This window comes from Phyllostomus hastatus, unplaced genomic scaffold, assembly GCF_019186645.2.
Source record: "Phyllostomus hastatus isolate PE091 unplaced genomic scaffold, TTU_PhHast_1.1 phas_scaffold_1674, whole genome shotgun sequence".
Classification (NCBI taxonomy): Eukaryota; Metazoa; Chordata; class Mammalia; order Chiroptera; family Phyllostomidae; genus Phyllostomus; species Phyllostomus hastatus.
Window position 1 is genome coordinate 26,701,276 of NW_025334011.1, and position 27,642 is coordinate 26,728,917.

Below are 27,642 nucleotides of genomic sequence, written 5' to 3' on the forward strand. Positions count from 1 at the left end.
ATACCGGTTAGGTCAAAACATACACATAGCGTCTCATGTAAATATACAAACACATGCTCATCCACACATGCAAGTGCACACGCATGTTCAGATACAAATGCACATGCGCACATGTGTCCACATGTGCCTGCAAACACATACATGTTCACACATGTTTGTGCACACATACACAGATCTATGCTCATCACACACACACACATCTGAAAACCAAGTTCATTCTGGTCTACACCATGATGAACCTGTACACAGGCTCCCGCCTGATCAGACAGGACTCAAAACCACCTGTATTGTTTTAAAAGGGCCATTAGGTGCCTAGAGAAAAGGACCACTCTATTTCCTAACTGAATATTTCTTCCTTCACACACCATTATCAAAAGTGGCTTTTTGACAATAGGATACTAACTCAGTTTTTTAAATATATGTCTATCACTTTTAGTTTATTTGCTGTCATACTTATGAAATACTTTGTTGGCCAAAAAGTTCATTTGTTTTTTTCCATAAGATGGCTCTAGTAGTGCTTAGTTATCTTTAACTTCATTTGAAAGAATTTTTTTAGATGTATGTGACAGTTATCATATCAGTGTGCATTTAAAAAAACTTATCAAAACTGATGAATTTTTGTATGGACGTTTTAATATTGAAGATGGAAGAAAATAAGCAACATTTTCAGTATATTATGCTTTATTATTTCAAGAAAAGTGAAAATGCAACTGAAACACAAAAAGAGATTTGTCCAGTGTATGGAGAACGTTCTGTGACTGAGTGAACATGTCAGAAGTGGTTTGCAAAGTTTTTTGCTGGAGATTTCTCACTGGATGATGCTTCATGGCCGGGTAGACCAGTTGAAGTTGATAGTGATCAAATCGCGACATTGATTGAGAACAATCAACATTATACCACATGGAAGACAGCTGACATACTCAAAATATCCAAATCAATAAAATTGTTGGTGAAAATGAAGAATGTGTCTCTTATTTCACAGAAAAAACTAAATGAACTTTTTGGCCAACACAACACATCCTACCCCCCTTACAGCAGTGTGCTGTTTTCTGTCTATGTTAAATTATCTACCAACCAGTGAGTTTATCCCTGTGCTTCTCTCAACTCCGCTTTGGATTAACTTTGCTCTTTGAGTTTTTAGCATAGATACTTAGTTCTCTTCTAATACACAAATGAAAACAATGCAATTGTGTAGGTTTCATTAGTGTTACTAAAATATCACATTAAATAATAAAAAACAAATTGTGAACACTGATAGTCTCACATAGCACAATCAAAGTATACTGCTCAGAGTCTGCAGTTAAACAATGGTAATGGACTAGTAAGGGCTGCCATCCAATCGCTTTCCAGTCCTGTGAGCCACCTGCCAGCATCGCTTACTGTACCATCAGCAACAGTAAAAACAGCAGTCCCCAAAACAGTCCCAGCACCAGGCTTCAGAACCTGGCAGGATCTACTCCCATAACATAAGGCCATATTCACACTTTTTCCTAACGCTTCATGAATAAACATCCCTTTATTCAAATAAGTTAAATAATAACTAACTCCAGTAATTTTGATTCAACTTTGAATGGTAAATAGAGTCATTCTGGCAAGACTGCAGAGTTTGCAATTCAAATTACAGAATTTTCATAATGGGGAAAATAAAAATTAGTGACATGATTCCTAAGGCACCTAATTCCAATACTTTTACTGCAACAGTAGAATGCACGCATCAATACTTCTCAGTGTGTAAGCCAAGAAGTCTGCGGACTGGCACCACCACACACGTTCACCTGCAAGCTGACAGCGCTCCTTTTAGGGCCCCAGCAGATACCTGCTGCAACTCCAGAGCTCCCCAACCCCAGACATCAACAGGCACTGCTGCTCGTTCCCAATATATGGCAGCGCAATGATACTGGATTAAATGACTTTCTTACATTATCACCATAAACAATGATTATTTGTCAGCTGCCCTTTGTGAGCTTTGCATGTGCTTATGAATAAATCAAGCCTTATTGATTTACTAAGCCAAAACATTTTACATTTTACAACTCTAATAAGAGCTAATCCTGCACTGCACTTAGTGGTGCTTTAATGTAGTATGTTTCTTAATACTTTTAATATGAAAGATTAATGCCAATTAGCTCAGGAGCAGGAACACTGCTCTTGGAAGGACCAGCTGGCCAATAAGCCCAGGTCTCTCTAAACACGTCCTCGTTAGTGGTGTTCTGTCTGCTGCCATGCTGTTTCCTTCTCGTAACATTTGATGTAACAATGATGGTTTGTATTAATTCAAAGATTAAGTTCATTTAAAAGAGCAAGGAAGGAAAATAAGGGACCATAAAGAATGTTACAGGCATGGTAAAGCTATCATTGGAAATAATGAGTCTCTTTCAATGTGATGATTTCAGAAGACATAAAACCACTCTGGACCATCCCAAACATCCTAAAGGATCTTGAGCACTGCAACCTTAGTCTGACCACCCAGGGCAATGCTCTCCCTTCTGCCCAAACCTCCCCAAGCTCCCATTGTCTCATCAGCCCAACCGTATTTTGAAGCTGTCGCGTCCATAACAAATGACTCAAGTCCAGTTGCACTGATCTTTCTCACTCAGGTGAGGTTACAGCTGGTTCCCCAGGTTCCACAGGGAAACCAGAGTCCACAACCCTTACTGAGCTAAATTACACCCATTGCCAATAATGATGGACCCTTCCCCACCTAGTGTGTCCTTCAACCTGTTGAAACTTCATCATCCCCAATAGTAACCTAGGAATTTTACTTCTGTGCCTGCACAGATGTCTGGACTAGGTTTCCATAGACCCAAATTTCAAAACAAATTCCATTGCTAGTGCATACAGTAGCAAAGTAGCACCTTCTTCCTCCTCCTTTCTTTGATAAGGATCACAAACCAGGACATGTCAGATTGGAAAGCTCTTAAGAGATTATAGTACCCTATAACCTCCTCATTTCCTAGATGCGAAAATTAAGGGGGCCTCACCCATGCAGCTAAACTAATGGCAGAGGCAAGATAAGAACCCCACATCCTGGCTCTTCCCTTTATGCAACCCCCACCCACCCCGAGTCCTGGGATGAATAAGAAATCTCTCTACCACCATGGAACATTCCAAGCAAAACCATTATGTGTCATGGATTGCTTTAATTCATGTGCATATTCCACGATGCCTTTCAAGTTTAACCACCAGAAAGATCAAGCAGGTACATTTGTGGAACTTACAATCATATTAGCTCTCTAAAACAGAAAACCACAGAAACAAGAATCCTTGTTCAAAAATAGATTCTACAATCCCCAGTGGAACAAGTGCTGTCTGGCTACAAAGCAATAATTATCCTGTTCTACAGCAATCAATAAAACCTTTTGCCCCATGAACCTGCTATTTCCTGACTTTGTTCTCTGCACTGAAGAATTCCAAATCATATTGACTACCTACTAAATTTTTTTAAGTTCTTTAAAATGAACAATGAAGACATTCTCAAAATTAGTATAGCTTGTTACAGTGTGAAGAGCCTTCCAATCTTCAGTCGCATGAGCGGTTTCCCTCCACATAGGGTTTTCCCAGTCTTCACTTTGACTTTGTCATTTTTAAGTGTGCCTGTGTCTTGCCTAATAGCATGAAGTCAGTAGGAAACAAATTTGACAGTGTTTCTCAAACTGTGACTGCAGCACATTTTTCATCCAAGTGAGAAAAACTTGATGAACAAACTATGCCCTCTTTCTCAAGCCACAGCATGGATTTTTACAAAGTGAACCAAATGGCTCTTAACAGTGTTAAAATTCAGTACCCTGGAACTTCTTTCTAAAACTATTCACTAAATAATCTATAAAGTAAAACCATCTTACATCCTTTCCAAGGGCGTTTAGCTACTAGTGTCCAACTTTAAGAGGGAGTCCTGCATGAATGAGGTAAGCAAGCACAGTGAAAAGCAAGGCTGCAGCCAGGAGCGGAGACCTGCCTCTCGGTCTCCTGCTGCGTCCCCCTCTCATAGTGCTCCCAGGTGTGCATCGGCTCCCTGGAATTACCACATATCTGCCTGTACCCTCTCCCTCTCAGCTGAGTGTAGGTCTATCTATGTGACCTTTGTGTGTAGAGCCGGGCAAATGGGACTTAGTCTAATTTTCTAACTAGAACAGTTATTTTCACAATAGTCCATCAGTACAACTCACCCATCAAGGCCGGTTTAGTCTATGACAGATCAAGAATCATAGATGAATTAAATAACTGTATGTTATATATTCTTGCCTCAGTGGCTGTTTTCAATCAAAGTCCAATGGAATATTATTCAGGCTTTAAAAAGAAGGAAATCCTGTTACATGCTACCACATGGACAAACCTTGAGGACATTTTGTTAAGTGAAATAAACCAGTCACAAAAGGACAAACACTACATGATTCTACTTATTTGAGGCATCTGATGCTGTCAAACTCATTTTAGCAGAGAGCAGAATGGTGGAGACCATAAGGAGTTATTGTTCTGTTGGTACAAAGCTCAGTTATGCAGGATGAAAAAGTTCTAGAAATCTGCTGTACAGCACTGTAGTTACCAATAACGTACTATATACACTTAAAATTTTGCAAAAAGGGTAAACATAAATAAATTAAAATGTCACTTAAGGCACAACTTAGGCTGGTCCTGGGACTAAAAGAAGTGAGCATTACCACAGGCATTATGGCATTGTGTTCACCCAACTACTGGCTCTTGCAGAACTAGAACAGGAGTTAAAAATAAAGCCTCTCAGGCTGGCCAGTGTGGCTCAGCTGGTTGAAGCATCATCCCGTAAACCACAAAGCTGTGGGCTTCATCCCCTCCTGGTCAGCGCACATATCCAGGTTGCACATCTGGACCCCAGTCAGGGTGTATGTGAGAAGGCAACCAATCGATGCTCCTCTCTCACATCGATGTCATCAATGTCTGTCTGTCTGTCTCTCTCTCTCTAAAAGTAATCTTTAAAAAATCTCCTCAGGTGAGAATAAATAAATAAAATAAAGCCTAACACAATGACAACTATTCTCCAGCACTCACCTGAAAAGGACCCCTCAACAGAGATTAGAAATAAAGACTCACACTTCTATGAAGACACAACCAATACGGGGAGTGGGGGTGAGGGGATAAGTCCTTTATACAAATATTCTAAGAACTGCATGGTTCAAAGTACAGTTGCACCCAGATGTGCATCCATGAGCAAAGGGACAGACAAAATGTGATCTATCCATACAATGGCATATGATACAACTATAAAAAGGAATAAAGTCCTGACATGCTACAACAGGGGTGTCTTTGAACAAAATATGCTAAGTAAAAGGAAATAAACACAAAAAGCCACATACTCTATGATTCCATGTGTGAGAAATGTCCAGAATAAACAAGTCTATAGAAGCAGAAAGTAGCTTAGTGGTTGCTGCCAGGGCCTGGGGGGAAGGGAGAATGGAGAGTGACTGTGAATGGGTACAGGGTTTATCTATGGGATGATGGAAATGCTCTGGAATTAGACAGTGATAGTAGCTGCACAACCTGGTGAATTCGGGGCACAGTTGCAAACATGATCAACATTGAGGGTACACAAGATCCTGTGAGGAAAGATAGGGTTTGACTGCAGTTGCCTGAGGAAGTAGTCAAATAAACTGCCAGCTGGAGGAGGAAGAGATTTGGGAGGGCATCTAAGTAGAGGAGAGAGCAGGTGCAAAGACCCAAAGCAAGCAGAAAAAGAAAGAAGGGCCTTTCTCTCTTCTGACAAATTAAGGGTCAAGATGTTAGCTCAGGCCAAGGCAATAAATTCAATTCTTACACATGTCCCATAAATGCAACTCAAACTCCATGCATGTATTATGACCCCACTACTTAGCAGGCTCTCAATTATTTATAAAAAGGGTGGTAAAAAAACTGTGGACCATTTCCAACTATCAGAAAAAACATATATCAGAACTTAAAAAAAGATAAAATTCAATTGTTCTGAAAAGCAAAAGCAATTGTAAATATGGTGTACACCCTGGATTTCAGTTCTAAAACTGCATGTGTCTCTTCCAAATAAAAATACCCATGCAAAGCTAAAAGTGGCAGCCAGATGCTAAGAGAACATTATACATGCTTGAGAATTAGCATCAAAAGTCTTCAAGTGTAACTGCTGCCACCATCATGTAATAAAACACAGAGGACGGGGTGTTGAGGTTGAAATATTTGGTGACTCAGTTTTTTCACTCACAGGATCAGATGAGTTCCTTTAATGCATTTGTAACAGGCTGTACCATTCTTTTACAGCAGGGTTTCTCAACTATGACAGCTTGAGCCTAATAATTCTTTGTTGGGGGCATTGTCCTCTGCATTGTAGGATGTTTAGCAGCATCTTGGCCTCCTCCCACCAGATGCCAAGAGCTTCTCCCCCCTTTCCCTCTCACAGTCGAAAAATCTTTCAGATGTTACCATATGTGCCCTGGGAAGTAAAATGGCCATGGTTTTCTAGCCACTGAATGGATTTTATCTATACAAGCTTTGACAATTCCCTTAAGAGTAATGTCACGTCTCCTCATCTGTCTGGTTTTCTACATGCATCACACCTTGACAGTCTCCCCACAACAAGAGAGATTAAAACTAGAGAGACCTGTTTCTGAAGCCCTACGGCACTATACAAAATGTCAAGTCTCCAAAGCAAAAGAAAAGCAACATAATCAATCAGTAACAGAAAACAAGACCTCAATCTCAGCCTCTCTTCCGCCTCCTTTGCTACCTCCAAAATCAGGCTCCAGAGCTTTTGTCTCCTAAAGGCCATGCTTGGTTCAGTTGTCAGAATAAGTTTGGACATCCAAAAATGCACGTAAGTTCCCTCTCACTCTGGCACCACTAAGCTAATGAAACTCAGGAAGCACTTTTTAAGCTGCTAGACCTTCCCACTAAATCGGTTATAGAATCTCTGCAAGGTTTTCCCTGCAAGCATCATGAATAAGGATAGCCTGTAAACCCAAAGTCCCCGAAATGTGGGTCAGCAGGGAGCTTACCATCCGGGGGCATCAAGGCCTTGTTGTTCTGAGTGCACCACCCCACGGGGTGCAGATCAGCTATCACCACATCACACCAGAAGTCAGCCCTGCGGTCCTCCCCATAACCACAGTAGCGCAGAAGCAGCAGCTGCCCACAGGTAGTGATAACAGTGGCCACCCAGTATGTGTCCGGGTTGTTCTTATTGGCCACTTCCAATTTCATCCCGGGCTGGAAGTTGCTCTGAATGCTGATTTCAACCTTAAAGAACCAGAAACATAGGAAACCCGTTATTGTACTAGACATACACATCCAGAAAATTACCAGAATTGTTTAAAAACACAGCACATAAAAATGGAATTTCTGTTGCTCTAAAAGAGCAATAAGAGAAATATGAGAGCCACAAATGTGATGCTGAATTTCCCAGTAGCCACATTAAATAGATAAAACAGATAAAATTAACTTTAATATTTTCTCTAACTCAAATATCCCAAATGTCACCACTTCAAGATATGGCATAAAGTATATTAACGAGAACTTTTACATTCTCCTTTTCCGATCTGAAACCCGGTGTGCGCTCTACACTTGCAGCACACAATGTGGACGACAGTCTTCCCACGTGCTCAAAAGCTCCAGGTGGCTGATGGCAGCTTGTGAGTAGTACAGCCTTGGATGGATTTTCTTTTTATTAATGAAGGATTAGAGTCTGTTAATATTTCCCAGCCCTCCTCCCCAAGAGAAAGTTTTCCAGCCCAGGAGACATTCCAACACTAAAGAATCTGATGTCCAGGAACAGCAGCTGCTTAAAGAGAGGATAGAATTACGAATGGCTTGTTCATGGGGCCAAGGATGCTTCTCCTTGACAATTGGCACACAGGTCCCGGGACACTCTGCTTCCTGAGCTATTGTGATTAAAAGGAAGATGGGAGGACTGACCCAATTAAAAAGAATTAGAGTTACTCCATACGGAGAGGTATTGATAATTTTATCGGTAAAATAGAAAAGGAAAAAGTTGTCACTCAATATCTTTTTCCTAAACTGCCTGAAGGGACATAAACAAGTCATCTAAGAATCATAAGAAGCTTTGCGGGATCGTACCCTCGCTCTTTGCCAGGTGAGCTGTAGTTCTGTTATGTTTTAATATTTACCTCTTGGTTTCACTAAATGGCCAAAACCACATTCATAATAAACTAGTAGTAATTACAGTATTACAAACATTAGTATAAAAAGAGGATTGGGAATGTGATTGACTTTTACAAGGTCATGCAAACTTAATAAGGCCTTAAATTTCTTTTCAAAAGAACACTTCATCTCCAAAAACAATAAAAATGTAGCATTAAAATAAAGAATCAAAGTTCTGGCTCGCTAATTCAGCAAGAGAGCCAAAAACAAGAACAGGTTGAGAAAATGCCCCAACTTGTTAATGGCACTCAGGCTGAATCTTTGCCCTGGGTAGCCCAGTGAAAAAAGAATGTTTCTCAGAATTAAATTTTTCTGTCCAGCAAAGCAATAGTAATGCCAAAAAACTTAGATCCTGGAAATTTAGCCTTTCCTTGTTAACAATATATATTGACAAAATCTCAAATAGAAGCAAAAACCTGAAAAAAGCTCAATTTTTAATTTCCTGGGACTTTCACTCTGCTGGGCAGGCTATTTGCATTATTCAAAGAAATCATTGTTAAGAATGATTTTTTTTGGCTCGATCCAAATGTTTTCTGAATATTTATAGTATTTCCTCTAATTTGACTCATCTGCTCACAAAAGACTGTAAGATTTTTATGTGTCCTTTCAAAATAAAAACATCAATCCATAATAAAAATATACAGCCATTACACCTCGTAAGAAGACATTACACACTACACCTACTTACCTAGCTGGCTGGCTTTTATTTATTCTAATCAATCTTACCTGTGTCAAGCCGTGTGTAAGGGCCACATCTGTCAAACAGGGCATTTTGAGGTACAGACAAGGGTAAAACTACACATCGTTTCTCCCCCACTGAGCACCCACCCTGGGCCCAGCCCCGTGTTCAGTGAGATAAGTGGTAAGGGCCAAGTCCACCTTACCAAGAGCACCTTACCTTTCACAGCTGTCTGTGAAAAGCAAAAAAACTTTCCCATCCCTTCTTTATTTCTAAGAAATCTTAGCTATACTCCCAAATGCAGACCAGAAAGAGAAGGAAGGTTACGTACATGTTTGAACGACGTGTGAGGAGCCGCACTGGCACCGGTTTCTTCCAAGTACTCCCCCCAATTAAAGCCGCTTTCCTCCAAGCTCGAACCTTCTTCTGCTGAAAGGCCAAAACCAAAGAAACAAAAAACACAGAACATCAACACTAGAGTGAAGAATGGAAGGGTATTGGCCTCCAATGAAGACCACAACATCCTTAATTCAAGAGAAATAAATTCAATGGTTTTGGAGGACACTGTCAAATTCGTTTCATAGCTTTAGTTTGCTGATTTTGGAGACAGGAGACTGAAGAAAGGAAACACTAAAGAAACTCTGCTGGGATACCCTAACAAAATCAAGGATAATATTAAATGCTCTTAGGCAAATGAAGTGAGATTTGTCTCACAGCATATTTGCTGCATGTTAGTTTATCAGTCTGGAACTGGCCACTATGGACACTCCATTCTTTGGGGAGACAGGAAGACAAGGTGAAAAAAACATCAGAAATCAAGTAATTCCCCAAACATTCAAGACGGTATATGTAAAATATAATCTGTGTAGTTGAAAAACACCAAATGACACTTTTCAAAAGTACAGTACAGATAACATAAATGTTACATCATGATTTCAAATGGAAAGAACTAATCAGCTGTAAACATTACTTTAGCTGATTTGCAAGACCATTGTAACGTAAGAACACACAGCAGTAAGGGCTGTCCAAACATGAAGGTAAGAACAGCTTCAAAAGTTTTTATTCTCTTTTCTTGCCATAATGTCCAACCATGTATCTTCTGCTAGCAAGAGGCTATCTCACTGGCCAAGAACAAATACTAGCAGGTGGGCCACAGGGATTTGCAACGGGAGGGTCTAAGAAAGAAAGCCTTGTTCTTGGAGGCTATCACTACTCACTCCTACAAAAGATTTTTAAATTAGAAGTTGGAAAAGTAATTTTCTTGTCATACTCTGCATAGTCTCAGAAAATTAAAATGATAGGAGGAACTAATTTTTGTAAAGTCAGAAGATACCAAGTTGAAAGGCAGTTATATTCAGTTTTGTCTTCTAAATCAAAGTTGCTTAAAACCATCTCCTCAAATTCTACTCCCATCAAGTGGCTTACATTCAAATATCCAAAAAAACAAAACACTACCCACAGATCCTACACCAGGTCACCTGGACAAATAAATAGCACTGCTGTGATGTCTCTGGCTAGTGGATCAAACAACAAATGTGGTGGTCGGTGTCCAGTGCAGTTTGGGGCAACAGATCTGTGGACGGAGTTGGGAGGTGACACCCAGATGAGTTTTCCAGAACATGACTGCTTTCTCTTTGTGTTTGCCTTACTGTGTCTTCTTGGCTGAAAACAGCCTGGCACCCTTATTAGCTGGAAGCTGCAGGAGCCGCTGGCTCTTTTCAGGGAAACATTTCTGATACGGGGTATTCAGTGCCTGGGTGAAGCAGAATGTTGGGAGAGGCACGAGAGGAGGGCTCCCTGAGCAGTGGTGAGAGTAAGACCACAGCCTCACTTCCTCAGCTTCAACTGAGACCATTCCTTGCAGATCTTTACTATTCATAAAATTCTGACCCAGGCTATTAGCATTTACCCAAAATGTTTGTTTCCACCAAATTTTAATCCATGACAAACTATGTTTCCAATCTCTTCCCCCAATATGATAGGTAATAGATACTTTCACGTTCACTCGGGTATTCATTCATTTATTCATTCAAGTTAACCAAGGGAGGAAAAGGTACCACTGTGACTCCCGAGGGTGTGTCACTAAGTACAGTGCGAAAGAAAGCTGTTACTCTCTGCTTTCTACAAAAATACTTTAATAAGCACCCCAAAAGTCAGACCTAGAATTCTATTAAAAACACTTAAAAACCTTTATGCCCAGCAGCTGGTAACGTGAAGTGTGCTGATTTAACAATAAAATCTGATACAAAATATAGGGTTCCTCACAATACAGCCTTTTCAGATCTGTAATTTATTAACACTTCCTCCACAGCATGTGCCCTAAGCAGCCGATTCTCTAAAGACATTTCAATGAGCAATAGATAAACACACACGATGTTTATGAGTGGAGGTCTCATAAACCCAGAGCAAATATTTACTGCTGATTCATAAACCTGTTAAACCCATAAACATTTTATCAAGGAAACTCTGACAATCTCCCTCCACTGCAAACAAACTAGTTGGAGGCATTGCCCCATGATGTAATGAAAACAGACTATGAAAAGCTACTAGAAAATTTCACAATTTAAAAGAAAACAGGCTTGTTCATTAGTGGCATTCTACTTTTAGAAAACAAAAAGCTATTTATGTGACCAGAATATTTCATAGCAAGTAGAAAAAGAATACCTCACAAAAGCTGAAGTGCAAGCTACTTAATAGTGAAAAACATAACGAACAAATGATTCATACACCTTTTTTTAAGTCGTAAAATCTTGGGTTGTACACTTTCACAACATGAAATAAGGCTAACTTTGCAAAGTTGAATATAAAGCCCAGAATCACTACCCAATTATAAAAACATGGAGAATCGGCAGGTTTGAAATGAACAAAATCTTACAGAGCCACTACCGATGTGCTAGATATTTTTCTAATGTGGAAAGAGAAAGGAAAAATATAAATATTTGTTATTTTCACTGCTGACAGTCCATTCATACTATCATAAGGTGTAGAAAAAAGTTGCACTGCACATATGTTAAACGGACACCCCATTGGAATGAAAGTCAGACAGGACTGGCCAAGTCGGACCCCTGGTCGGAGTTCATGGCTTCAGGACCACATCAGGGAGGAGGGGCAGTCAGCAGAGCACAGAGGTCCTCACGGCTATCGCAGCTACCCAGACTTCCAGAGTCTTTCCAGAAAGAAAGAAAATGACCCAATCTCCTAGCTAGGGCAGGCAAGGACTACCTAAAGGAGGGGACTTTTTAGAAAGGGAATAGAACGGAGTTACATAAAACTAGTTCCTTCCCAGCATGAACAGTCAGAGATCCCAACTTCTCTAAGAAGAATGCTGATTCATTTCCTTCCTGAACACAAAAGTCCATGGCACTCCAGTTGATATATCCTAATACTGCCCCACCAAAAATACCAAGCCCACATTTCCAGAATAATTCTTTTTACTCAGGATTGCCCACTGTAAATATGCAACAATACTTCACCTACAGACTTCATCAGGAAATTACATTCAGTCATCCTGGAAAAATTATGCCCAGGAATCTATCCACCACTGTGTCAGCATAACATTTTGCTTGCTTGTATCAGGGCAACGGGGGAAGCCCAGAGTTGCAGAAATCCAGCTCCGATCCATGTCCTTCTATGTGCTCCCATTTCATCTGTGGGAAAGGCCTTCAGTCCCTCTGTCCCTGCTCATCCCAGTGGCGCCCCGGGAGGAGCAGTCATTTCACATCATGCCTATTTCATCCCTGGGACTCAGTGTCAGTTGTTAACCCCAACTACTTGAGCTCTCCTTAGGGAGAGAGGCAAAACTAAACATGAAAAAACTGTTCATGAGACTGAGAGTCCTTGTTTTAAGTGGAAGCCTTCGTTTCAGAGGGACAGATTATCAGTGCCAGGATCGCAACAGCTGAACGCAGGAACGGAGGAAGCAAAGACACAGAAACCAAAACACGGGAAGCAACCAGGTTGGATATCCATCCTCTGGCCCCATGATTTGATCCAAGAAGAGCTGTAGGCACTTACGTATGGTCAGTTGTCAGGGAGATGGAGTCATGTGTCTTACAACACACGGGCAGAGGGGATGGGAGACAAGTGGAGGGGAGGACCAGAAAGAATCTGACTGGCCCTGTATCTCACAGAGTGAGTGGGTGTCGGGTGTGTGGGGTGTGTGTGGTGTGTGTGCGCGTGTCTCCCAGCACAAGGTCCCAAGCCCTCCGGATGCCCAAGATGAAACCCTGGCTTGCATACAAGAGCCAAGTGACTCCACCTTCTTGTCTAATTTCACCTGCTGTTTCACTGGGTTGCGGAAGAAGTAAACAACGCAGCCCATAAAGTACTTAAGAGTGCCTGCTGTGAACACAGGTCATGTACCTACTGGCCCTCATTTGAGACTCAGTGTACTCCTAGGTGACGAAAGCTCAGTTTGCCTTCTGCTTATCTGACATGGACATCTCGTCTGAACGCTTCCAGGAAAAGGTCTAGGACACTATCCACCCTTAAGCACGTCACAGCCGGTCCCAGAACCAAAAAGCCACACAACTGACGGCAGACAAGATATTTTGTGTATTAACAGGTGAAATGGGAACTACTTGGGAAAACAAACTACTTGACAACTCCTACTTGGGTATGTTCTTAACAGTCTAAATGTTCAAAACTAGATCTGAGTTACTAGAAGTCAGCCTCTGCCCTCTACAAGTGTTTAGATCCTACTTTAAATTCGTTTCCTCTTTAGAAAAGTCTGTCTTTGTGGCACCATCTAAAAGTCTCCTCACCACACAAGTATAAATGGAAATTCCAAGGAGAAAGAACAGATTAGCCATATAGGAAAAAAAATGTCAGGACCAATATCTGAAAAATGATAAGATACTTTAGAGCTATTTAGAACTGTTAGTTCTATTAAAGACCTTCACCTCTCAGATGATCCATGGCTCCCACCACACAAGAGCAAGAACTAACCAAGAGGTGAGCATGCCCGTAGGCACTGGGCAGGGAGCAGCCCAGCCAGGGGCAGGATGCTGCACTCACACCTCCCCATTCCTGGGGCCAACCACAAGGACACGCAGCACAAATAAGTTTCAGAATCTGCTTCAGCTGAAGAGATACACTGCAGCTGCCTGAAAATAAAAAGTCAACAACACGGCTGCCGTTTACACAGTTTTGAAAACATACCACGGAAAATAATGCAGTCACAGACATCAGATGTGTGTAGGACAAAAATATGGTGAAAATCAGGGACTCCAAAGTGAAAACATGACCTCATTCAGCAAACAAAACAAAGACTTTTTAAAGGCATATTTGTACTTAAATAAAAGTAGAATAACTAGACTGAACTTTCAGTCTATGGGAGTATGCTCTCTCAGAAACAGAGTTTCCATATTTCTCCTGGGAGAACAAAAGAGTCAACTCAGCTTTTAGAACTTTTCTCACTCTTACTTTATATAGAAAAATAGCTGACAGGGGAGAATGAGCTGATTTTGAAAGAGATACTAACATATTTCAGGCAATTATTTCAGGGGTTTCCACATTTTTTTCAGGTAAAGATATAATGTAAGAAACATAATCTAGTAAATTCAATGACATCAAGCAATCTGTAATTCCGTCACTAACTAGTCTCACCAAAATGTGAAAACGAACCCCACGCCTCCTTCAGACAACTGTCAAATCTTCACCACAGCAATGTTTATGTTTCTGCAAGTTAAACTGTCCTCATCTAATCTGCTCCTAGGCAATAGTGCAATCCTTCAAAAAAACTTTTTAAAATAAACTCTTTCTTGTGCAAGTATTTAGAAAAAGATGCATTTACAGATTCATTGTTTAAATATCAAAATTCAAAGACTGGTTTGATTTTGTTTGTTTTGTGATTTCTTAAAGGTGGAGGACTTTGCCACAAATTCACATGACCTAAATTTCTTTCACATTATGCAGCTTTCTGAAAGTCGTGCTGAAGGTTTCAGAGAGAGTCTCAGAACGTGGCATCTAGTGCTTGGGCATGTTTTGCCATCCTTGCTTTCTGGGCACACACCAGAGAATTCAGTTTCCGTGCCTCCCTAGACTTGCTCAGGTCAAGAAGTTCCGAGCGTCGGGGCAGGGAGTGCGGCATGAGAGTGGTACTGGGTGAAAGGTGAAGGAATTAAGAACTACAAATTGGTAGTTACAGAATAGTCACGGGAATATAAGGTGCAGCATAGGAAATATAGTCAAAAATATTCAACTATGTAAGGTGCCAGCTGGGTATTTAAAAATATTGAGGGGGAACGCTTCGTAAAGTATACGTCCATTCTCTGTGTTATACACCTAAACTAATACAAAATAATATTGAATGTAAACTGTAGTTTAAAAAAAATGTTTAAAGAGGTTCTAAGCAAGAACGGTACCTGTCTCTTCTGAACAAGACCATTTATTTGCTGATTCAAGACCCTGCAGCTCTCCTTCCCGTACAACGGCGAGCCTGAGGCAGCCGCTGAGGCGCGGCGTGGTGCGGGGGAGGGACGCAGTGGAAGGAGTGCCCACGGACTCTGTCTGAACTGCGCAGTGTGAATAACTATAAACATGTATGTGGTAAGCCACTGAGATTTTGAAGTGATTTGTCACCTATCACCTAGCCCGCTCTGTCTAGTATATAGGGAATATTAATTTGGAACCAAATTCTGCCCAAATTTCAAGTTGCTATATGCTTATAAATATGATAGCAAATCCTAGGGATAGGCATCATTTGAGATCTAGAAACGATGCTCTACTGCTTCCTGAACATTTTCAGAAAGATATTGGTCAACACATCAAAGGATCAGATGGATCTAGAAAGCAAAATGGTACCTGAATCGAGATCTGCATTGCCGTTCGCTGAGCTCGGGTGCTTCTCCAAGGGAGACGATGAGGGGTCTGGCATGTTGGTGACGGACAAACTCTCCATTCCTAAAGAACAAGGGTCTTCCCTTAATTCATCCTGCAGGAACAATTACCTAAGGGCAACCAACAAAGAAAAAAGAATCAGACTTACTCTAATCTCAAACTCTCCAAAAATAACAGCATCCTATCCAGGCTGCTACTATTTCATTTAGAATGTGCAGGATGCAATGTAATAACAACAGAAAACACCAAGAATCAAGACTAAGGTGTACATATATATATAAGGTCAACAACAAAGGTCACAGCTGAGCAAAGCCATCAATTTTCTACAAGTTATGATCAACACTAAAATGGACACATTTTTCATCAAGAAATAAAATCTATGTTTCAATACCTAAACGTCCCTGGTAATGTTGGCAAGACACTCCACCCTCCCCCAACTGTTTCCTCCTCTCTCGCTCCATGCCACGAGGCACCAAGCATGCCTCAGCCTCAGCATCCCCTCACACAGGTAAGATGTACGGTGTCTCCCGGGCAATGGTTAGCGAAACCAGGTAAGGTACCAACATTTGCAAACATGAGGCTTTGTAACCAATCAGACTTTTGCTATAATAGCATGACTATTCCACACTTGCTTTCTGACATGACTAGTGGTAAGACAAGCAAAATTATGCTCAGTGTTCACAGAACCCTATAATCTAGTTCAGCATGTCACGTCCCATAAGACACCCAGGCGCAGTCATTACTGAGGGTCAGCCATTTACAGCGTTGGAGGGTGGACACAGTCATATGTGGGGTGTTTTAATCTTTCATTCATTCAATGTTCGCTTTTATTTCACATGTAGATAAAAGTTAAAATCAGGAAAAGGACAAAGATATATGAAGGAAAAGAACAGTACATCAGTATTTACATAAATGGAATATTTTGTCACTTATATACTGGTCAAGTATCTTTTAAGAATAGCGTGCCCTTCTTAACACACACACACACACACACACACACACACACACACCTCATTTTGGTGTGCTTCAGATTACTCCCCTGAAAAATATTTTGAGGTTTTGTCAAAATTAAGGGAATGATTCAAGCCTAAATAGAAACCAGGTGTTTTTTTTAAATAATTCAAAGTTGTCTCCTATCACTAGTGAACTACTTGATAAGCTTAGTTTCTAAAATCTTTGATGGAAATAACAACAAATGCAGGAACCCATTTAATGGACAAACGGGTTCTAAAATTATTTAAAATGGATGATACTCGCACACCCGGTGTCGGAATGTTGAGGCTGGCTAATTTTACCACGTGGACATCAGTCTGCCAAAGTGCCCCCATGACAAGGGGCAGAACTGCATACCCCTAAGTGCATTTCTTCACCATTCCGATTGCAATGCAGACACACGAATCTGTGGAAAGCTTTGCTCTTGGAGATATCTTCCACATGGGGCTACACACAGGAGCAGGAGAGGCCGCCAGGGCAGTGGCAAAGCTCGTGACCCGTGCCAGGACTTCACAGAGGACAGCAGCACTCACCACTTTATTGCGACTGCCACTGGTACCTCAGGAGCAACGGCGGATGTAATCTGCAGGAAAACCACCTCATGATGAGCAAGTGGCCATCCAACCACACACCCAACAACCAACAAGCGTCCACTGAGAGGCTACTCAGGGGACAGCGTAACGGTAAAACCCACCCCACAACAAGAGGCGTGACTGCGAGTCTATGGATTACTCTGTCACTGAAGCAGGGAAACAACACCTGCTGACCCCAGGGGACACAAGATGGCCTGGGCGAAGAAAGAGGAAGGAGGCAGCACACTCTGGAGAACTCTGCCTTGCACTGCTCTCCTCAGGGGAACCCAGGAATTACAGAGAACTTGAAGGGGAGAAGGACAGGCCAGTGAAGAAAATGGATCAAAGGTGAAATACTTGGCACAAACAAAATACACAGACTGCCCTAAGAGAGAGTGTATCCTAACTGGGGAAAGCACTCATGAGAGTTGGTAAACTATATAATACATTAGAAGACAGTAAGTGCTGCAGGAAAAACTAAAGATGGAGAGAAGATGCAGATAAACAAGGCAAAGGGCCATGGCCATTTAGATGGTGGCCAGGTAAGGCCTGAGAAAGTGATATTTGAACAAAGACTTGAGGATGCAAACAGGGAGGTACGCAGAACCCAGATGAGCAAAGTTTGCCAAAACAAGGACCTGACCCAAATTTCACTCTGCAGGCTTTCATTCCATGAAGTGAAATGATCAGATTTGTTTCAGAAAAATCACTCTAGTAACTGCATGCCAGAGAGGTGACAGATAGGAGCGAGACCAAATGGAAACAGAGACTAAAAACGACATGCAGGGAAGGTCTCGATTTAAACAGTAGAAGAGGAAAGAAGGAAACAGGTCGTTATGTATTTGGAAGGTACAATCCATAGAACACAGTGGGAACAGCCCAACAGTCTCCCAATATTAACAAAATGCAATCTTTTCAAAGCAGGTGGTCAGTTCCTAGAATAAATTACTTCACTCACCATAGCTAGCTCTCAACTAACAGAACCCATGCAGTGACTACAGAAATAAATAATTCTGGGAGAAAGTATATTAAATATAAGAATGACAATCCATTTCACAGAAATTTGCTTTCACTGGAATTGCGGGGAAGTAAATCTTACTGATTACAAGTGACCCATAAGCTTTGCAAATAAAAACAGGATTTTAAAAAGCAAAACCTTTTCCTAACTACAGTGCCTACCCTAAGCCACCCCCCAGAAAAGGCTATTTTTAAAAGGAAGCAAATTTCCTTTTGATTCTTAAAAGTACATGTAATTTCAATACTGAAGGTAAAAGTGTCTGTTCATGAAAGCTGCATATCTTTCCCAAAGACATGAAAACAAGGCTCAGAAGACTGGGTTTTTAAAGGGTCATTTCCTGTTTTATACAATACACTTTGTGGCCTTGTGTAAAGTTAATTCATTATAACTGGCTCCTCTTGTCTCTAAAGTTGTTGAACAACAGAATTATAGTACTAGACCCTCTTTAAAAAGTGGTCTTGGCCCAGTGACAAGAACAGTGAGCTTAGAGAATAAGGAGTAACAAGGCCGCTAGCTGTGTGACTTAGGCAAACTACTTAAAACCTCTGTTCCTCAAACTTCTCATTAGTTCAATAAGAAGGTTTAATTATATGCAATCAATGGTCCTTTTCAAATCTAAAGTTCTATGAATCTGCCAAGGCTTTTTAGTATTACTTGCATATTTTCTGCATTCAGATTATCTGTTTATCTGAACTAAATAAAATAAGCACCTGCTTCCTATCATTTGAGGAGTATTCAAAGAAAACTCTTTTAGCATAGGCTAGACAAGGCCTTGTTAAGAAGGAAATGTGTGACAAAGAACACTCATTAGATAATTCTAAAACAAATAAAAAATTATTGGGGGCTTATCATCTCTTTTGAATTATCTCTAGGCCAGCAAGATCCAATAGAACTTTCTATACCTGCACAGTCCAATTAGGTAGCCACTCATGGCTACTGAGCCCTTGGAATGTAGATTGTGTGAATGGGGATCTCAGTTTTAATTTTAGTTAATTTAAATTTAGAAGGCCCATATGGATAGTGGTCGCCTATTGGACAGCACAGCTGGACCACTGCACAGGTAAGCCAGAGTTTACTGTATCTAAATTTGGAGCATGTCCTAAACAACCATCAATTCTCGGCTCTCTTAAAAGTTGTAATTTAATAATAGCAAACTAGTTAAAAAGAATATAGGAATTTTTAAACCTAAAAAACTTCATGGTTTCCCAATAATACTCCACAAATCTTTCACAGCAAACTTCCTAAAGCAGTAGGTTTGTATTGAACATGCTGCCTTTTTGTATCAATACAATTTCAAAGAAGCAATCTCAGAAGCTAAATTATGTGCATCATATTAAGATAATTTTCTTTTTTCATTCAACAATAAAGTCAAGAAAATCATTCCACCTCAAACATAATTAGTTGAAGTATGTTTCTGTAAAGGGGAAAAAAGACTCCATGATTGTTATTAATGTCAAGTAACAATGGCTTATCTGACACTACTAAAGGGGGGGAAGTTTGCTAAAATTTTTATGACTCCTCAGTAATTCAACTCTCTTTCTTTGCCTCTAACTGGAGAGGCAACTGTAACCAGGGACTGTAAAATAAGACATCGATTTAAGTGAACCAAATCAATCATTTTAAAGAGAACTCAAAGGTAACAATATAAAAAACAAACAGAAAGCCACCTGAATGAGTGGCAAAGTTAAGCCTCACATTATTCAGCATGAGGACAAGTGACAAGGCATTGTCCCAGATGGCTGTAAAATTTATTTTGACAAATGACACGTCACACTTTTACTTTTTCAACAATGTTCACCTTTTTCCGTTCCATAAAAGGTATATACACTTTCTGTAGAACTCTTAAGGAATAAAAGTATACAGGAACAAATATAAATCACTCGTAATTCTGACATCCAGGGAAAGCCACTTCTATGTTTATAGTAACTCCTCCTAATAGCTTCTCTGCTTCTCTGTAGAGTTTTTTGAGTTCATATAGAATTTAGAATTTTAATTCATTTTTCATTTAACATTACATGGAAAGCATTTCCCCACATCATTAAAATCCTTTGAAAACATGACTTGAAATGGTTGGGTGATTTTTATTATAATATGAATAAGGTGATTTATTTACCATTCCATTACTGCTGACCATTAAGTTTTCTTTTCTTTCACTATCATAAATAGTGCTGTAGTGATCATCCTCAGCCATAAATTCTATTACATCAGGGATGTTTCTTTTGTATAGAATCCCAGAAGTTAGAGGTAAGGGGCCAAATGTAGGAGTTTAAGCCTCATGATATACATAGTACGAAAATGCTGTCCAGCCTGCTGTCCTCACTTACTAAGTGACCAGCAGTGGATGATACAATCCATCTGCACCCAGTCTCCTCCTCGGCCATGCATAATGTTCTGTCAACTTTTTCAACTTGATATTCAAAACAACAGTATCCTGCTACTGCAAACAGAGTCTTCATGTGAAAACACTACCTCTGTTCACATCCTTCCCACATTTTAACCTCTGCTGGTATTCTGTACAATTTTTAAAGAGCTCTTCATATTTTACCTTTCAAAACTATTGAAAGGTATTTTCCCAAATTTGCACTTCACTGGTTCCTTTTAATAAACAGAATGCTAGTTGTTGTTTTTTTTTAACTTAGTCCAATCTATCAGTTCCCTTTATTTCCTCTAAAAAAATATATTCCTAAAATGTCCTCCCCCAGCCAAGGACAGGTTTCAAGTTTTACATTTAACACAGAGGGAACTTATGCAACTGTGAACTGATCACCCCCACCCCGAGCACACACACAGTTAATAATCCAGTCCTACTCCATCGGGGTTCCATCCTGTCTTTATCGTATATTAAATTCTCACATGTACAAGACTATGTTTCAGGGCACCAAACCTTAATTTTGAGAAGAAGGTGAAATGGAAACTAGGACTACTGTTCATATATCCCTGACTCAGTTCAGCAATCATTAATCTTGCAGTCACTTAAGGCAGGTCTATACAGGGATGACGGTGATTTTGCCTGGCTTGGGAACCCAGTCTGTTATGACAAGGACCCTCACAAGGCATTCTGCTGTGGGCGGAATGTATCTGAAAGTGAAAGCAGGCAGAAATTACTGTGCATCAGAAACTGACAAATATCCCTCTCCCAAACCCAACATCCAGTTTCCCACTTGTCTACAACAAGGAGTGACTGGTTAACCAAAATGAACACTGCTTGGCTGTCCTTGTAAGTTAGATGTGGCTGCACCACTGTGTTCTGTACAGTGGGAAGTTTGCGGAATGAATGTGTTCAACCACAAGGTTGCAGCCTGTAGTGGAAGGGGCATGCCTTGCATTTACCCCCAGAGCCACCAGGGATCACGTAAGCCCCACAAATACTGAAACAAATGAGAAGGGAGCTTGGTTCTACCGTCAGCTCCAGACTACAACACATAAGAGAGAAATTAGCTTGTTCTATCTTGTTTATACCACTCAACTGGGGCTCCTGATACACACTCAATCCCAAATCTCCACAAATACATGCTAGAAGGACTGTGCTCCTTTTCAATAAGCATGTAATTATAATGCTTAGATTGTTACTGCTCAACTCAGTTTTTATCCAAAAGACTCTCTTTTGCTCTAAGTTTTATCAAAAGACTATTGATAATGTCAAATGCTGTCTTTGGTCTGTTTCAAAAAATCACAGTGCACATTAAAGGAGACCAAGGTGTGTATCCCTGGAGAATGAGGCCCATGGGGAAATGAAAGAGGTCCCCTTTCCTGTGGGAAGTCTAGACTGAGCCCAACACTTAAAGTGGGGTCACCATTGCCTATAATGTCATCAACTATTCTGGCAGTTCCCGCCCTTTAAGGTATAGCAGAATTACCATCTGCAGGACTTGTCAAAATTCAGCCTGCTGGGCTCCACCCTGGAGTCTCTGACTCAGTAGATCCAGGGTGGTACCTAGTCATCTGTATTTGTAACAAGTTCCCAGGTGATGTTCATGCTGCCGATCTCCGGACTGCACTCTGACAGCAATTGCTTTATGCCAAAGAGATTTTTGTGTGGCTTGCTTAGAAAGATAAAATTCATTCTTCATCAAAAGATAGCTATCGCAGGTGTACTAGAAAACACAGTACTTCTGCAAAGTCCTTTAAGTGTGGAGAGAGGAAGGCTGGTTTTTCTAGAAACAGTTTTGTGTTCAGCAGCATTCATTCAACAGTCTTCGTGTCCCTGGCCTGCTGAGATCTTGTTTTCTTCCTCCTTTTGATGGAGCATGTTCTCCAACAGGCTCCTGAGAGGAGCCTGAGGTGGAAAATGTCTGTAACCTACTCTCACATTTTAACCAACAGTTTAGGAAGGTTAAAAAAATATTCTAAGTTGGAAAAACATCCTCTCTCAGAATGCTGACGGTTTCCCACTGTCTTCTGGCTTCCATTGTTGAGAGGTCTGATGCCATCAGTGATTACCGGGTGTTTGGATATTCTGAAATGCACCGTGCTTTGTCTCGTGGCAGTCTGCTCGTGGCTTCAGGGCCCTGAATGACTTCTTTCAAGATTAAAATTCTTTCAATATTGAAAACTGTTCTTAGTTCTAGGGTATTTTCTTCTTCTTCTTTTTAATTTATTCATTTTCAGAGAGAGAGGAGTGGAGAGAGAGAAACACTGATTTGTTCTTCCACTTATTTATGCATTCATTGGTTGATTCGTATACGTGCCCTGACCAGGGGTCAAACTCACAACCTTGGCGTAGTGGGAGGATGCTCTAACCAACTGAGCTACCAGCCAGGGCTGGGATATTTTCTTGAATTATTGCTAATTTCCTCATCTCTGTTTTCTCTGTTGTTTTATTCTAATAGTCACTCAAATGCTAGATCTCCTTAATTTCCTTAATATTCCCTTTTACTTTCTTCCAATTATTTTTTTAAATCTACCTCCTGGGATATTTCTTCAACTTCTTCTAACTCTTTTATAGTTTTACAACTTAATTTCAAGAATCTCTTTCTAAGGACCTACAGTCAAAAAGCAGAATAGGTAAGCACTGTACTCACTTCCTCCCACAATCACATCAAAATTACAACTAAACTACAGAACAGCCATCACTGAGAACTGCCTGAAATCTAGCTGACAGCAGCCCTATAATGAAGGAAATACAGAAGCCACCACACAGAGACAGGTAGCACAGACAGAGATAAGAACTGAGGTGGTCCCACACCCACCTGTGGTGGTTACGAACTGGGAGATGTATCTCGGCGGCAGAGGGGTCCCCCATGAAGAACGAAAGGTCCCAGCCCCACACCAGGCTCCCCAACCTGGAGCACCAGAGCTGAGAAGAGTCCCCCCACACCCCCCTCCAAAAAAAAACAGGTGGCTGTGAAAATCACAGGGACTCAGTCCAGGTGGGAATGAGGGCTTCTAGAGTCACAGGCACTTCTTAACGAGCCAACACACACACACTCATTCACTGACAAGCACTTGCCCTAAGCTCCAGAGAAGGATCAACCGCTTAAAAAGGGTCAACAGCTTGTGTTCCTGACAGGCACAAACTGGCAGGAACTGAATTGCCTGGCTTCAGAGTGAAGGCTAGAGAGACATCTCTGTCCCAGATAACACTGCAAAATTGTTCCTTCGTTGAACCCACCCCCACTACAGCCAGGAAGTGCTGGTAGGTAGAAGTGCCAGGCCAGTGCCACTGTTCCTTTGCTGAGCCCTCCTCCATCTCAAGTCTCCACCACAGCTCACCCCACCCTGAGACACTGCCCCACCCAACTCATGCCCCAGTCTGATCTTTCAGCAGCTATTCCACAGGAGAAGCTAGCCTCTGCCTGCACTACAGACTTTCCCAAAAGGTCTACAAACACCAAACAAACAACATCTGGTCTTGACATGCCCTGTACCTCTTGTTAAGTACCTCTTGTACCCCCAAGCCCGGCACTAGTGCAAACCAGCCTCACTTAGCAGCATAGCCTCTCCCAGGTGCCTCCAAACCTAGCACAGGCAGCTACCAACTGCAGACCACTTTATAGCTCCTACCCCCAGGAAGCCCCAGGACACAAAGAGGCAGCAGCTGACCTAGGTCTTCCCCAGAGTCCCCCCACACCCACCAAGAGACTCTAACACCAACATACCCAGTGGCTGAATTCAGACCACAACAGAGCACCACCCAATTAGCTCCACAAACAACACACCCAAAGGGTGAACTTGGTCATCAACAGAGCCCTGCTAAAGCAAATCCCACCCAGTGGGGTCAGCCCCCACGCAACAACCTGTCTAATGTGGTCATGGCTGGTCCTCACCTCGATCAGGCTGAGGGTCAATCCCACCCAATAACGTGCCGGCAACAATCAAGGCTCAACTGCAACAGGAGGGCACACACAACCCAGGGACACCCAGCTCGGGTGATGAGGGAGAATGCACCCATGGGTCCCACAGGACGCTTGATGTAGAAGGTATTTAGACAGACATGAGCAGAGAAAGGATGACAGGGCAGGTACAAAAGGTAACAGGGCAGAAAGTTCTGGGTACCTAGCAATGGGCAAAACCAGGAAAACAAGGACTTCACCACCAGGGTAACATTTCCCCCACTAGAACATCGCTGATCAAGTGGTTTAGACCCCCAACCTTTCCTCCCCTGGCTTGTTGCTAGTCATGCAGGTGAGACCCCAGGAGGTCAGAAAATAGCCCTGAAACATTAAGCCCCAGGACAGTAAGTTTCTGATTACATCAAACACATGTAGGCCTCAGTTGTGTCTCAGCTCCAGGCCCAGAACCAGACAAGTGATGCCATGGCTGACATCAGGACCAGGTGCACTGACTAATGACCCCTGGCACCAACCAATCAGTGGAGACCACAGCCCTGAAAGGATACAGCTGGAAAGCTGAAATACATTCTATTGAGATCCTCCCCTGTGAACCTCCCCTATAATCCCCACCCTTAAAAGTCCTTAGGTCAGAGAACCCAACGGCTCTCTCTGCAGAGCATGCCCCTGCTTTTCCCCACCTTTTTCCCCCAGGCAGGTTTTCCTAGACTCTCTTTTCTTCCTAAGTTCTAAGGACCCTTCTTTTGCTTCTGTAACTTTTTTTCCTGAGCCCTTTTCTTCCTCAGTTCACTTCTACCTCTGTGACTTTCTAAATAAACTTTCTCTTATAGTTTGAGTCTTGGCTCTGAATTCTTTCTTAGTCAGAAGTCAAGAACCAAGGTTGCTGAAGCAGGGTCCAGTCTGACTCCACTGGGCTAACCCCTGGTACCGTCTTGCCACCAACACTGCCACACAAGGCTGCCCTGCCAAGACTGGGATACACAGCACAACTACCTAATATACAGCAACAAACACAGGGAGGCAGCCGAAATGAGGAGACAAACCTGTCCCAAATAAAGAACAGGACAAAACTCCACAAAAAGAACTAAACAAAATGGAGGAAGCAAGTTACCAGATATACAGTTCAAGACGCTGGTGATAAGGATGCTCAATAAACTTAAAGTAAGAATAGATGAAATCAGTGAAAACTTACACAAAAAGATAAAGTCACAAAAAAGAACCAGTCAGAAATAAGAATATAATAATTGAAGGAAGAATACATGTGATGACATCAATATCAGATTTGATGAAGCAGAGGATCAAGTCTGTGATCAGGAAGACAAAGTAACAAAAAACAAAAAGGAAAAAAAATTTCATGAGGATAGTCTAAGGGGCATCCGGGACAACACCAAGTGTAACATTTGCATCACAGGGGTACCAGAAGGAAAAGAGACAGAGTGAGGTATTGAAAACCTAATTAAAGAAATAGTGAGAGAAAACTTTGCTCACCTGGTGAAAGAAAGACATACAAAACCAGGAAGCACAAAGAATCTGAAGCAAGAGGCCCTCACCAAGACACACAATTAATTAAAAAGCCAAAGATTAAAGGCAAAGAGAGAATCTTAAAATCAGCAAGAGGAAAGGAGTTAGTTACTAACAAGGGAGCTCTCAGTAAAGTGTCAGCTGATTTCTCAACAGAAACTTTGCAGGCCAGAAGGGATTGGCACAAAATACTCAAAGTGATGGAAAAAGGAATCTTGGTTGTAACCAAGATTACTCTACCCAGCAAGGCTATCATTTAGAATAGAAGGAGAGATAAAGAGCTTCCCAGAAAAGAAAAAGGTAAAGGAATGCATCACTACTAAACCAGTATTATAAGAAATGTTAAAGAGACTTTTTTAAATAAAATAAAAAAGGACAAAAATATGAATAAAATGGCAATAACTACATACTTATCAGTAATTGCTTTAAGTGTAAATGGATTAAATTCTCCAATCAAAAGACACAGAGTGGCTAAAGGGGCAAGAAAACAAGACCCATACATATGTTTTCAGATCAAAAAATAGACTGAAAGTAAAGGCATAGAAAAAAAGATTTCATGTAAATGGAAACAAAAAATAAGCTGGGGTAGCAATACTTATATCAGGCAAAATAGACTTTAAGACAAATGCTCTAACAAGAGTCAAAAATGGATATTTCACCATGATGAAAGATCAATCCAGCAATAGGATATAACCCTTGTAAACATTTACACGCTCAACATAAGCACACCTAAGTATATAAAGCAAACAACATATAAAGCAGCACTATTTAAGATAGCTAAGATACAGAAATGACTTAAGTATCCATCAACGGATGACTGGATAAAGAACATGTGGACATACGTACAATGGAATATACTCAGTCATAAAAGAAGAATGAAATCTTACCATTTGCTATAACATGGATGGACCTAGAGGCTATAATGCTAAGGAAAATCAGTCAGACAGAGAAAGACAAATAGCACATGATTTCACTTATATGTGCAATCTAAAGAACAACGTAAAGGAACAAACAAAACAGAAACAGACTCATAGATTCAGAGAACAAACTGATGGTTGCCAGATGGGAGTGGGGTTCAGAGGCTGGGTGAAAAAGTTGAAGGGAGTAAGAAGTACAAATTGGCAGTTATAAAACAGTCATGGGCATGTAAATACAGCATTGGGAATATTTGCAATAATAGTGTAATAACTATGTATGGTGCCAGGTGGGTACTTGAAGTATCAGGGAGATTACTTAGTACATTATTTAAATGTCTAACCATTGTGCTGTACACCTGAAATTAATATACTGAGTGTCAAATGTAAATGAAATATTTTTAATTAAAAATTATTTTTAAAAAGCTCTTTGTAATTCTCATAATATTCCCTTTCTGTCCTATCCTGTTCTTGTTACATGAATGTGAAACCTTCTATTATATCCTGGAGACAGCTGACCATTTTTTAAGACTTTTTCCCTCCCTCATAAAAGAAGGTATTTTTCCCTCTTCATAACTTCACTCTCTACTTTTTATATTAGCAGCCTTCCTCAGCACCCCGATTTCTCACATGGGAGAGCGGGGGATTAAATTGCTGGCTGGCA

At 41.0% G+C, this 27,642-nt stretch overlaps 1 protein-coding gene across 8 annotated transcripts in view; it reads right to left on the minus strand.

Moving 5' to 3' along the window:
* Nucleotides 1–27,642, minus strand: part of SFMBT2 (Scm like with four mbt domains 2) — a 220,977-nt gene that overhangs the window by 179,561 nt on the left and 13,774 nt on the right. For 6 of the 8 annotated variants that reach the window (XM_045858039.1, XM_045858038.1, XM_045858042.1 and 3 more), the window contains exons 2-4: nt 15,635–15,780; nt 9,162–9,259; nt 6,990–7,230 (exon numbers count right to left, since the gene is read on the minus strand). In XM_045858039.1, the coding sequence (XP_045713995.1) occupies nt 6,990–7,230; nt 9,162–9,259; nt 15,635–15,731 (436 nt within the window). In that variant the 5' untranslated portion in view covers nt 15,732–15,780. Of the gene's footprint in view, nt 1–6,989; nt 7,231–9,161; nt 9,260–15,634; nt 15,781–17,196; nt 17,247–27,642 lie in introns of all 8 variants that reach the window. The other 2 variants (XM_045858045.1, XM_045858046.1) reach the window with 2 other exon arrangements.